Consider the following 14,885-nt stretch of genomic DNA (forward strand, 5'->3'; position numbering starts at 1 on the left):
ATAAAATTCAATTCTACACGGAAAAAAATATGTACTTGTAGACACATAGGTTCAACCACGAAGGCCCGGAATATCTGCAAGTTATTCCGGTTAACTAAAAGAAATATATATTGTACAATATTATTTTCAGTTTTGGGTAATTTGATTTGTCACTTTAACCATCAAAAAAACATTAAAACTTTTTTTTTTTCTTTTTTATCATAGTAGCTTGAAGGTTCGAAACAAATGGGAACGTCTTGTTAAGCCATATATTTTTCCTCTTCTCTCATCCCGAAAACAAATATGGAAAGATACCAATGAGCTTGTAGCTCAGTGGTACCTGTCTCCGCTTATGCGTGGGACCCATGGGAAGACCAATTGAATACAAGGTCGAGGGTTCGAATCTCATTCGTTCCCAATAACCGTGGGTTATCATGCTCAGGAGTTTCACCCGGTAGTGACCCCTTACAGGGTGAGGAAGTTAGGTACAAAGTACCAAGGACTTGCGTGTTTCTTCCAAAATACACGTTTTGAACAAATATGGAAAGACGTATACAAAATATGAAAAACGAATTTATACTGTACAATATTCTTTCTATTCATTTTTGGGTAATTTGATATGTTACTTTAACCAGGAAAAAAAAAAAAACATTAAAACTTGTTTTTTTAATCATAGTAGCTTGAAAGTCCGAAACGAGTGGTAAAATCTTGTTAGCCATTTATTTGTCCTCTTTTCTCATCCCGAAAACAAATTAGGAAAGACGTATGCAAAATACTCTATGTAGATATAACATTGCATGATTTGGCTTACGCGCATGATGCCAAATCATTTGGGTTCTCACAATACTTGCATTTGGATTCTTGGTTAAAACTTAGCTTAACAAGAATGAACACACATAGCCTCTAGAAATTTGGAGTATTCACTATACCAAAATTACAAAGCATCAAGGTTATCACTAATTTATATATGATGATTTCACATTGATTCTTAAACTATTCGATAGGTTTGAACTTTAAAAAGATATATCTATTATTAAAAATACTATTAATTGTTATTTCACTTATGTCTTCGGGAAATCGTAGTGGTCATAAAATTACCCTTCAAGTAACTTCTTGAAAATGTTTATGCTTAAAAGTTTAAAACCTTGCCGTTTATGTTATTTAATGATGAAATCATTACAAATCACAACTTTTTTTTTTTCAGAGGTAGATGTAGATGCAAATTGCAATATTGCAATGTACAATTGGGGTGAGCACACTGGTACCCTAAACCCAAACAGAGTTAGTAAAATAATTTTACTTACATATAGATGTATACTAGAGCCCAATTAGCCCATTAAGGGCCCCAACGGAATTCACTTTCTAGATTCGGAAGCTAACTTGGTCATAAATTATAAAAGGACAATGTACGTTTATCTTTGAATTACCGAAATTGCTCTTGGACATTTTAAGCTTTTAATGAATTAATTTACACTTCAACCCTTATCTTTTAAAATATTTTTACTATCACATTTACATCAACCTAGAGTCCTACACCAACTGACACCGCCACCACCACCAATAATACCATCCCCGACACCACAAGACCGCCGTTCTCGCTAACGCCGCCGCAATGCGCGGATACCATGCTCGTTCATGTTAATTGTTACGAATAATGACGAGTCTTTGACATATATAATTTATTAAGTGAGAGTTCCCACGACTTCTTATTTATGAGAAATTCATGGATTAAACCTTTTTCCTAAAATCTTCCAAGATGTTTTCTTAGAAGGTAGTTTAAAACGCCATTGGAGGTAGACACCTTGGCGTGGGACTTTGAACTTAAATTTTTATAAGTATAGTTTACATAAACAGGTTGAAAAATTTTCAATTCAAGTTACCAACAAACTTCTAATTCAAACATTATATAAGTTAATAATCAACGCACGAAATCATTGAAAACCTCACGAACCAACTGTTATGGCATAACGAAAATAAAGTTTTTTTTTTTCAAGAAATTAATAATAACCCGTAATCAAAGTTAAGATAGGTTGTATAAAAGAAACTCTGTTACACCATACAACCTAGATATGATAATTTCTTCTTAAGTATATTTTTATATGTAACATATAAATTTATTTTTTTTCATATACTTATTCTTGATAATGTTTTATAAACCGTGTATTTTACACATTTCTATAAATAAAATGATTTAGAAACGGCTTGAAAATTTTCAATTCAAGTTATTAACGAACTTATAATTTAAACATTATATAAGTCAATCTTTATAATGAATTTTGAGAATGAACAAATCAAAACCAAACGAGGAAGCAAATGATACTTAAACAATCAAAATTAAAAAACCTATTGGATGATTGCAAATTGATGCTTAAGATAACAAGGTTTAGTCTCTGGTCCACTCTGCTGTCCCAATCGATAATGTCACTCGGATTACTTTTCTCTTCCAAGTGGTATATGCCATTAATGCCAGTCAACTGTTGGTGATAACAGCAAAATTAATTGGGAAGGATCTAAGAATATATAATAACTCTACACTTTCCTAATGGAAACTAATTTAAGATTGAAGGTTGTAACATAATTGAAATTTGAGAAATGCTAAATACAACTATATTTAACATGCATAAAAAAAACTAAGTCTATTCCTGATTTTAATGGTAAATGTATAAATAATTTATACATTTTATTTAGCAAACCCCTTGAAATTTTCATTAAAATTTGACATTCCTTAAGCTGGTCAACCCATTACATAAGTCAATTGTTACTGATACTTATCTTATACGTAGTTGGTTAACTGCTGCCATTTTCAAAGTAACCCAAAGTGTTTTTGAGACATACGATTTTGGGGGAAAAAGATTTGCTATCTGACCCGACCCGCTTCAAATTGGTTAAAATAACCTGTCAACGAACCCAAACCATAAGCGGGTGCGTAGATTCTTCGCACAATACGCAAATGAAAGACAGATCAAATAAACAATTAGTAATATAATTTTAACTATACGTGAAAGATGCATATTTGTTCCTACCAATGAGCCAAACAAAACTTCATCCAATTTTTGTGCTTGCACAATGAAAGTTCCTTTGCCACCGGATCAACGAGATTAAGTATCTAATGTGTAACATCTCAACAAGGCGGAATAATGGGGTATCACAAGAAAAGCACAGCTCGACATGGAAATTATGTAGAGTAAAACTAAATACATAAAAGGATCAAGTAAATCCATACGAACCATTCAGTAGTGCAAGTAACCGGGTCACGTCTAAGCATAAACCCCAAATCGGGAATAATGAATTATGGATCCAAGAAGTCCAAGTCCATATCCAATTCTAGCATAATCAAGCAATCAATCATCAAATACATCTTTGAGCTAACTTGTTCACCTGAAAAGTGTACTAAAACGGGTCAACATAAAGTTGGTGAGTTCATAGGGACAAGTAATAGGAAATAAGTGTCGGGATATCAACTGTTAACAATATACGAGGATTAGAATACCTAATCACGTCCAAGGAAACCCTAAAAGGTTCCACGTTATCACAAATCAATACAAGTCAACGTTTACGTTTCAATCATAGTTATAATGGCACGACTTACATAATAAATAATGCGCGATAAACCGACACGACTTACATGATAAACAATGCGCGTAATACGTTCCTGGCATGACTTACATATGTTTCAAATGCGTGATAAACCGACACGACTTACATGATAAACAATGCGCGAAATACGTTTCTAGCACGACTTACATATGTTTCAAATGCGCGATAAACTGGCACGACTTACATGTATTTCAAATGCGTCATATCACGTTACGACTTACATATATTTCAAATGCGTCATATCACGTTACGTTGCAACTAAACATTCATATACAACATACACGTTAAACAATATCGTTAACAACAACATTATACCACAAATCGGGGACTTATCGTTATTCCATCAAGATGGAGTTAATCGTTATCGCAAATCACAAATCTATAATACGTTATAGGGGGAAATATTATCATGCAATGTCCTATGTCTCGTTCCATATCAAAACGTTTTCCATCAACCAACAACACAAAGCACATACACTTCACACGATTTTACTTTCAAGGAACCTTTGATGCTTATAGGTGAGTGTGAACAAATTAAAAATTTTGTCACGTTTTTTAATGTGTAGAAATATATTAAATTAAAAGTGTGTGGAAATTTTTCCACACTAAAAAGTGTGTAGAAATAAAAGTTCACACTTTTTAGTGTGAACTTTCATAATTATTTTGTCACACTTCATTTGTCCACGGTAACTAAAAAATTTACCGTGAACAAATGAGGTGTGACAAAATAAGTTTAAAATTTCACACTAAAAAGTGTAAACTTTTATTTATACACACCTTTTAGTGTGAAGAAATTTTCAAACACTTTTAATTCAATATATTTCTACACACTAAAAAGCGTGACAAAATTTTTAATTTGTTCACACTCACCTAAAAGTGTGAACAAATGCAATATTGTTTGTAGTGATAGGGTCACCCGCAGCCTTCCCACCACATATCCAACTCATTGAAAGTAAGATCGTCTTATATGTATGTACAACTAACCAAATCAAAACGTGTATTCATAAGCGAAAGCATAGTTAACCGAGCAACAAGTCAATGTGTCAACGGAACAATCAATCAATCGATTAAGCAACAATCAAACCAGCACGTACACTTTTCAGCCCGAATCTCAATTGAGTAGGGAGGGTTTACGAAACTCACCTTGAGAAGCTACAACAAGTTTAGATTAATCTACAAGCGAGCAATATTCATCACATGATCACAACCTATAGTTACACATGCATATACGTCAATATACGCCCATACGTTCCAAATTTCGGGACATGATTGATCATAAGAGTCAAAATAATGTTGTTAGGTTGATTAGTGTTCAAGAGGATGTTAGGAAATGATTTGATAAAGTTTAAACGAGTCAAAAACGAAAAAAAATGAAACTGATAGTGTTGCCCCGCAACACCGCTAGTTGTGCCACAACTAGAATTTCTGAAATTTTTGTTGCCCCGCAACTACTTGTTGCCCCGCAATGAGTCCCAGTTCAGCACAAACCAGCAGCAGCTCAAGAGTGAAGAACACAACCCATTTCACCATAAATCGTCATTTTTAACTCAAGAATCGACCAAGGAAGTTTCAAGACTCATTTTGAAGCTTAAACAAACATATTTCAACATGAATAAACATAACCATATCATAGATTCGATCCAAACATCATTTCTTGCCTAAAATCTTTCATGACTCATTCGAAACCCTAATCTTACTCAAACTCGTTTTTGACCCGAAATCGACCAAGAACTCATAAGATATGACTAAGAAACATGTTTAATGATATAAAATGGTTAATATGAGATAGTTTTTACTTACCAAATCTTCCAAAAGCCTTCAAATCCGAATTTGACCTAAAAAATGGAGATTTCTGGCACTTGGAGGTTTGATCCTTTGATATGATGTTTAGTTGATGATTATGATGAAGAATTTACTACTAATCTAGCCCAAACAACAATCGATAATCCAATAATTTAGGAAGAAGAAGAAGGAGAAGAGGTTTTGGTCTTTACTTAAGGAGAGAAAGAGAAAGAAAGAAAGAAATTGGAAGAAATGAAAAGGGGAAAGGAAAAGGAAAAGGGGAGGGGGCCGGCCTATGTTCCAAAATGGTAGGCTCCCGCTCCGCTAATTTCGACAAATAGCTTAACGTTAACCGTTTAAATGCCAAAACAAAACCGTGCACGTAAATAAACTCAACGTTACGTTAATACTCTACAAAACGCCCATAAGTCATTTCAATTCACAAAAATCTTTCACATTTAATCACGTTTAATTTACAAGTCAAACGAGTCAAAATTCACGAATGTTACATAATGTATAAGTGCGGAAACTCTTATACACTAGCAATCAACACAACATATGAATAAGAATATGAATGAATAAACTGGAACTGTATATTACTTCGGTAAATACAATTACAAGTAATACACCAAGTTCGAATACGAAATTATGCGAAACAAAACGACTGGAAGATTCCACAAGTTGCAACCAAAAACTCTCTCTCCCTTTTTCTACCGAAACCTAAACCTTACATCTATATATATAGGCTTAAACATGGACCGGACCGGGCCAACGTCTAATCAGTCGACCTCGTGTAGGTTGAGCTCGACCAAGTCAACACAAGCTTGACTAATTCGAGCTCGTGTAGGTCGAGCTCGACCAAGTCAACACAAGTTTGACCGGGCCAACACGAGTTTGACTGACATAAGTTCAACTTATTACATGTGAAAACTTAACGTTCATTACAAGTACATATTCAATAGACTCAAGACAAACTTCTATAATGATGTTGTCACCCGGAAATGCACCAACAGACTCCCCTTGACATCAGCATTTAGAAGTTTTCATCGATCTTCAAAGTCTTCGCTTGTAATGCATGGAAATAGTAACAGAAATGCCCGATCAAGCACTCCTTGACTATTGCTGTCAATTCTGACAATCATGAGTTAAAAAATCTGCAATCAACAAATTTTCGTTAACTAATAGTATTATGTCTTCTTTTGGTAAGACTTGATCTTTATGCGCTGCATACTGATCTTCAAACTGCAAAATCTTTGTACCCTTATGACAATGAACAAATCTAATACTCAGATTGTAATTCTCCCCCTGAACAGTAACATCCAATTTAAGCTCCAAGCAATATTATCATGCCAAACATCATCACTTCAAAGTAATACAGACATCATTGCCTCCTCATGCAATTCGGATATCATCACTCCAGACATTATGCAAAATAACATCGCTCAATATATTTTGATTTTCAAACTTAACCGACATATGATAAAAAAGTTGAATCTCCAACAATCAACATCGAATTTAATCAGCTCTCACAGCGACCAGAAATTCTGTAACTTGAATTTCAGATATGCAACACTCACAAGATCCATGTCTTCAACCAATAGTGTCTGACTTTATCTTGTATCTTCATGAATCCACCAATCACCTAAAGTCTTTCATATCAAATCTCCCCCTCAAGGTAAGCATCTCCAAAATACATAGAGAACCACTTAATCTGCAACCTCTTCACTAGTCACCGGATTAATCATCTCTACATCATTGGTATTAAATAAAGGTTTGATTTTTAATTACTTGGCTATAAATGATTAACTTTATGACAAAAGCTTTTCGACAAAATCTCAAACACATGTTAAGGAAAGATGATAGTCAGTTTACTCGGAGTTTCAATCCTGATCTTCAATCTTCATCTGATTCATCTGAATCACCTAATCTTTAATCAGGCGCCTTTGATCCAAAAACTAAGTCGGACACATGTCACACAGATTCAAAACCAAAAAGATACCATGACTAAACCCCGTCGAAACACCATGATCTTCATTGCTATGAATACCCAAGAATTTTGCATAGATACCTAAACCTTACATCTATATATATAGGCTTAAACATGGACCGGACCGGGCCGACGTCTGATCAGTCGACCTCGTGTAGGTCGAGCTCGACCAAGTCAACAAAAGTTTGACTAATTCGAGCTCGTGTAGGTCGAGCTCGGCCAAGTCAACAAAAGTTTGACCGGGTCAACACGAGTTTGACTGACATGAGTTCAACTTATTACATGTGAAAACTTAACGTTCATTACAAGTACATATTCAATAGACTCAAGACAAACTTCTATAATGATGTTGTCACTCGGAAATGCACCAACACACAACCACAAACATTAGGAGACCTAAAGAATAAAAGAAACCAAGTACTAGTTAAACAAATGAGCGGTGTGCAGTGTGCACATCCTAAAGCATCTTAGTTAATCACGGTACGACTTTCGTACATCGTTAATATAAAGTACTTTATAAGGATCTACGTTATAAGTGTTTTATTAAGTTAAATGGTAATAGGACCTCAAACACTAATGTATCCAATTAAACAGGCTTTTAGGACACCAGTTTAACATGATAATAAGACCCCAAACACTCATCGGACCTATTAGATAATTTTCTAGGACCTTAATCTAATAGCATCCTACAAAAAAGGTCCTAAAAACATTTGTTGTAGTGATATTATCTAGTCAACAGTAAAAATATATATCCCTAGATATATCATTATACTAACCTATATAATGTCCAAAATAAATTGGAGTTTAAAAGATAAAAGTCATATATCATCTGTCACATATAAAACTATTATCATACAAATGGATGCATAGAATACTTGGCCTTTAAAAGCAAATGCTTCAACCTGATATCTCTTGCTGCACAAATGACAATATTTAGAAGTTTTTATTCTTGTTTGATCCTACAGGTAGCTCTTACCTTGGCAATGGTTTATGCACAGGACGATCAATCAGGTACCTAGCTAAGAACGATATTCCAAAGCACATGTGTGTATTAACTGCATTATGATCTCAGCATTTCATTTTCTTCTTTGCAGGTTTCATTAGCATAGATTGTGGAATGACCCCGGGCTTAAACTACACTGACAAAAGAACAGGATTAAACTATGTTTCAGACGCTGGCTTCATAGACAGTGGAGTAAGTCAAAAAATACTACCTGCTTATAACTCTGCCGAACTTGATTTGCAGCTCACCACGCTTACAAGTTTTTCTCAAGGCACCAGAAACTGCTACACTCTAAGACCCGAACAAGGGAAGGGTAATAGATATATGATAAGAGCAAGGTTTACTTATGGGAACTATGACTTGAAAGGTCAGCCCCCGCGATTTGATCTCTACCTTGGATCTGATCATTGGGATACCGTTGACTTCAGCATGTCTTTGGCAATGGACTATGAAATTATACATCTCACCTCGTCAGACTACATATATGTGTGCCTTGTAAACATAGGTCTTGGCATCCCGTTCATTTCAGCATTAGAGCTAAGGCTTTTGGATAGCACCATGTACGCAGGTCAGCTACAGTCACTGGCCCTCTCCGTACGCACTAATCTTGGTACATCTGAAACAGTAAGGTTAGCCCTTCGAAAACCTTAAAGCTCTTAGTTGTAGCATACACTACGTTTGGTTATACATACAGAAGTTTCAAGTGAGTTGACCTGAATCTAAGTCAACTGAAGTCCTACCTAGGGATGTACGTGCTTTGGTTGAATAGGTTGGCTAAACCAAATTTATTTCTTTTGTAAAACAGAAACTTATACCTACGAACACAACCAAATATTTGTATCAATTGTCTTAACTGGATGCTTTGGCTTATATGGCATTTAAATGATTTTTCACTCACATTTTAAGGTTCCTTTACTCTAAGTCGATAGAAGTTATATAAAAATATTACAAAAAAGTGTTAAGGGGTTTAAACGACTAAACGAGCGATATTTGGCTTCATGTTTTAACATCAAAAAGTAACAAGCAAACTTCAACCGGTTGGTTTGGCCAGTTTGAATGTTGATGGAGAAAATCTAAGAAAGATTACTGGTTTATTAGAGATTTTTAAGTTCAAATGGACAGTCGGATCCTCAACTAATACCTTATGGACTTAACTCAGTTTTGTTTGTCCAACTTGACTGTTATCTATTGTTTATTCAGGTTCGAAGATGACAAGTATGATCGAATATGGTATGCACTGGATTCTTCTAAAACCACTAATCTGGTGACTTCTGGTACAGTTTCTTCAGGGCCTTCAACTAAAGAAAAAGTACCATCAAGGGTTATGAGCACTGCCATCACAATCGATAACCTTACAGATTACTTATACTATTCATGGGAGGCTACTGACGCCAATACAACGTATTACATGTACATTTACCTTGCGGAAATTGAAATACTAAAAAGAAACGAGACCAGGCAGTTCAACATTTATTTGAATGGAGACCACTGGGAAGGGCCAGTTTCTCCACTCGATCACATGACAAGCACATTGTACAGCAGCTTTTTTAATTCATCATCGTATACACTTGCAATGAATAAAACCAAAAATTCAACGCTTCCTCCTATTTTAAATGCTATAGAGCTTTATACTGCAAGGCAGCTCCTGCAATGGCAAACAGATGACAAGGATGGTAAATATACAATTTACTAGAAGCAGATATCTTTTTATATTAGGTTTTAATCGACCAAAATTCTGATAGACATAAAAAATGGCAAGATGGTTGGTTGGGTAATGGGCCAAAATAGGTTGCGTTCTAATGGGTCTTTTCTAACTACAGGTCAGGTCAGGTAAGGCTGAGTTAACCTGCTAACTCTTTTTTGTCCATCCCGTGTATAATGATTCAAGTGCTTATTCAAAACGAGGTTGTTTGCACTAAAAATAGACTTTGGTCAAACTCGAATCTGCTTTCACCCATCTGACCAATTTAACTTGTTCCCCTTTTAGTAATTTTTCTTTAACCGACCCGTTTAAGATAACCATCCATAAGTAGATGTGTAGTTGGATCCCATGTCAGCAAAGTGCACATATATCATATTTAAAACGGTCCGTTCGTTTCTCTTGTCTATGTTGTCAAAATTAGCTGCAGCAATCTGGAGTATTAGGTCCACGTATCGACCAAAAAAAAGTTGGCAAGGAGATCCGTGTGTTCCACAAGCATCTACGTGGGTTGGACTTAACTGTAGCTACAATGATAGGATGAATGCTAGGATCATATCCCTGTATGTATTCCGTTCACACTTTACAAGTTCACATCCATAACTTGGTAAATGAGAAAATTATAACACTGATAACTTCTAAACAAAACTTTAAATATAGAAACCTGTCCTCGAGCGGATTGGATGGAGAGATTGCTGCTAACTTAGCTAATCTCACTATGATACAATCATTGTAAGTTTGTCTTAGATGATCAGTTTATGTCGTATAAGATTGTTTACAATGTTAAAAAAAAAAAACATTGTTTACCATACGAATCATTATTTCTGTTCATTCTTTTTCAGAGATCTGTCCTACAATAACTTGACAGGAGTTGTGCCAAAGTTTCTTGCGTCTCTAGATTTCTTGCGGATTCTGTAAGCTTGGGAGTAGATTTTTACGGTTACAATTAAGTTTTATAGTTTTTATATACAGTGGTCTTATATTGTGTCTCTACTTTCTACTTGTAGCAACTTAACGGGAAACAATTTCACAAAACCGTTACCAGCAGAGCTCCTAGCAAAGTCAAATGAAGGATTGTTGCTTCTTAGGTTGGATCCTGATTTTTGAACTTATACTCTGCATAAGCAATTTAGTTGGTCTAAAATTTTATTACATTATCAGTATTGAAGAAATAAGCAATCAAGAAAAAGTTTCTTGTCCCACGGGTTCATGTAAAAAGAGTAAGAGCAACAAAGTTGTGATTCCAGTGATAGCAACAGCTACGATAATCTTCGTGATATTAACTGCATTGTCCATCTTGTGGATAATTAAAAGAAGGAAAAAAGGTTTGGAACAATTTTCTACCTTATCATTGCGTAATCTAGTAAGATTTGTATCGTATTATCTTAAATAATGGTATCATATGATCTAACATACGAGCTTATCTGTTTAATGTGAGCTCCGTGTTTGAAGTTATGAATGCAGATCTGGATAGTATAGAAACAAGAAATCGACGCTTCACATTTTCAGAAGTACGGAGTATTACTAACAGCTTCAATACTGTCATTGGGAACGGAGGTTTTGGAACCGTATTCCATGGATCCATTGGGGATAACCAAGTTGCCGTGAAGATGCTTTCTGAATCATCAGCTCAAGGTTATAGGGAATTTCAGGCTGAAGTAAGTTTTATTTTTGCATACAGAGCAAATATTTCACTATAGAAAACTAAAAAACTTTGAGCTACAGGTGCACCTTCTCATGAACATTCATCATAGAAACATAACTTCACTTGTTGGGTACTGCGACGAAGGGAGCCGAAAGGGTATTATCTACGAGTATATGGCTAATGGAAACTTGGGAATGCATCTATTTGGTAAACTTTCCATCAAATTCTTTTAAGTAAGTTTCAGCCCATAGTAAAAGCTGAAGTTCAATAACTATTACCTCAAACAGATAGAACTTCAGAAATCTTGAGCTGGAGAATGAGGTTACAAATTGGACTTGATGCAGCACAAGGTCAGTAATCAGGTTACTTCATATATACAAGCATGTACTCATTATTTTCTTTTGAAAGTTACAACTGCTTTAACATTGCGCGTGTTTTGTATATATAATAGCGCTAGAGTACATGCATCATGGTTGCAGACCACCAATAGTCCATAGAGATGTGAAGTGTTCAAACATATTACTAAATGAAAATTTCCAAGCGAAACTAGCAGACTTTGGGCTGTCGAGAGCTTTTGCAACTGAAGGTGCGACTCATGTGTCAACAGGAATTGCGGGCACTCCTGGGTACCTTGACCCCGAGTAAGTTTTTGGCCGTCCATGTTTTTTCACTTACAGAGAGCAATTTCTAAGTTAGTTAAGTTTTTAAATAGAACTTCTACCATGAGCTCCTATTAGCGTGCAAAGAAAAACTCCTTGCTGTCCACGAGTTAAAAAAGTCGTTGATGACATTTCACAAGAACACAAAGAAGTAACAAACTATCCTACTCCTACTCCTAAACTGACTCGAATCCCTAGGATGAACCTCGGACTTCATGAAATGTGTAACTTAAAATTGATACTTCCCGAGGATGTTGGCTATAAGATAATTACATGTTAATAGCGGATCTTCTTGTTTAAATGTAAAAAATGAATCTTGTATTGCAGGTATTCCACAACAAATAGATTGACAGAGAAAAGTGATGTGTACAGCTTTGGGGTAGTACTCCTAGAGTTGATCACAGGCCGAATGGCGATATCAGAACAGACGTTCATACTTAACTGGGTCAACTCCATTGTAAGGGAAGGAAGCGTTGAAAATATAATTGATACTGCGTTACAAGGGGAATTTGATATAGATACAGCAGGGATGATGCTAACATTAGCGAGGGCTTGCGTTAATAGCGTATCCACCCAAAGGCCAACCATGAATAATGTGGTGATCGATCTAAAGAACTGTTTGGAAGCCGAGGAAGATTTTCATAACGCCATACCGGATAATATAGATGGAAGCATTTCACTGGTTCCAGATCTTAGATAAGTTTGAACTTTTTTTTGAATTGTATCCAATGTACATTCTGCACTTTCGAAAACAAACTGGTTGCAGCATGCAGTTTTATTGAAATGATCTCAGTTCCTCGATCCTAAATACATTTGCCCATGTTTGAAACAACTCTTGAACTTTTCAACCAAAAATTGTGGTATTGGGGCTAGGGTTCTCCAATATTCTTCTTTTTTTTATGATACTTTATATGCTCTTTAACATACAACAAGGGATGAGCAAAACTTCCCGAATACAGAAACCATACCGGTACTAAAATCCCGTACAAAAGACATATATACGGTACCTCTGTCGGTTAGGTGAAGTTGCCGCATTCCCAATTAATATTTACGGGTGCGGGTAATTGTTTTTATTACCAAAATTTTAATGGAACTTTTTTTTTCTTTCGAACATTCAGTCGGTATGCGATATCAGGGATACCTCATCGTATAATGGTGAAGCCTTGCACGTACCCTAGACAACGAGATGTTGACCATGTACCATTACAAGTATTCAGAGGAAAACACCCTAAAACTGGTCATCCCTAAGGATGGAAGTCAACTGGGATGCCTCTAACTAGTCATAAGGTAGAGGATGTTCGTAATAGGACATCGTATTTAAATTTGCATTCAAAAGCTTAAATATACACCAACTTAACGTTTGACTTCTCCTATCCGGCCCTCCCAAACAGTGAATCGGCCCCTTTTAATATCAAATTCAGGCTCCACCGAATATATAAAGGGTTGGTCTTGTTGGGCCCATGCTAAATGCGAGTTGTCATAATCCAAATAATTAACTTATTTTAACTAAAGGAGATGATATTAGTACCATCTAATTTGATAGATCTACCATATACATACATTATTTACTTGTACAGTGTGTTGTTTCATTTGTACAGTACGGTAACTTAATCATAAACCATGGTACGAATATCAATTCTCTTTAACTAATGGTGAGTAGTGAAGAATTTTTTTTGTTTTATTTAACACAAAGTCTAAGAACTAAAACATCAAACAATTTTACGAGCATATGAAGTTAAACAATGCATTATAAATTAAAAAAAAAAAAAGTTGTTTCCCAAGAGATTATTTTGAAAACAGTCTCTTTACTTTCAAGTTAGGGTAAGAGTATTTGCATCTCATCTCTCTCATATTGCACACGTACTTAAGCAAGTTTCTGGTATCATTGTTGTCATTGTTTATGGTCATTCGACTGGCTACTCTAGATTGTATAAGAATAAAAAGATTACAAAAAAAATAATAATAAAGAAAGAAATTTAAATGTATGTTAAACAAGAATTCTAGAAGAGCTGCAAGTTGCAACAATTACATAAATTCCATAAGAATCTATGAAAAATTAACTAGAAATTTACAAAGGGTAAATCAGGTTGTAACTCCATTAGGCCATTTGGGTTGTAATTTCATATGGTTTGTTGGATTTTGTGTCTAGGGAACAAACATAATAGCCAACTCAGCCCAAACTAATGCTCAAAATTGAACTAATGGGCCGTGAAAAATATAAAATGATCAATCATATGAAACTATTTCGATTTCCGTTCTATAGATTTTTTGAGTGGTAGTTTTAAAAATCATATAATGAGGTTGTAATATTAGTATACTACAACTTTTGGTCGTTAAAAAAATACCTTTTTATAATTACTACAATAGTACACGTTTATCATATAATTTGTGAATACCATCTTGTTAGAAAGCCTTTTTCCTATCTTTAGAAACAAAAGTCAATATACTCACTTTCCTTCAAAATGGTCAACGGTCCTCTAGAAATAGTTTTTTTTTTTTTTTTTTTTTTTTTTTTTTTTTTTTTTAATCTTTAC

The 14,885-nt window shown here is 34.9% G+C and overlaps 1 protein-coding gene across 1 annotated transcript; it reads left to right on the forward strand.

Annotated features, from left to right (window-relative positions):
• Positions 1 to 8,268: 8,268 nt before the first annotated feature.
• On the forward strand, positions 8,269 to 13,051 carry LOC122607098 (probable LRR receptor-like serine/threonine-protein kinase At1g05700). Its single transcript, XM_043780017.1, has 13 exons — positions 8,269 to 8,356; positions 8,440 to 8,977; positions 9,549 to 10,021; positions 10,472 to 10,610; positions 10,708 to 10,779; positions 10,890 to 10,961; positions 11,055 to 11,135; positions 11,209 to 11,372; positions 11,500 to 11,705; positions 11,773 to 11,899; positions 11,980 to 12,042; positions 12,144 to 12,333; positions 12,679 to 13,051. Exons 1-13 carry the CDS (start codon positions 8,269 to 8,271, stop codon positions 13,049 to 13,051), a joined length of 2,586 nt encoding a protein of 861 aa, XP_043635952.1.
• Positions 13,052 to 14,885: the final 1,834 nt, after the last annotated feature.

Source organism: Erigeron canadensis, chromosome 7 (assembly GCF_010389155.1).
Source record: "Erigeron canadensis isolate Cc75 chromosome 7, C_canadensis_v1, whole genome shotgun sequence".
In the NCBI taxonomy this organism is placed as follows: domain Eukaryota; kingdom Viridiplantae; phylum Streptophyta; class Magnoliopsida; order Asterales; family Asteraceae; genus Erigeron; species Erigeron canadensis.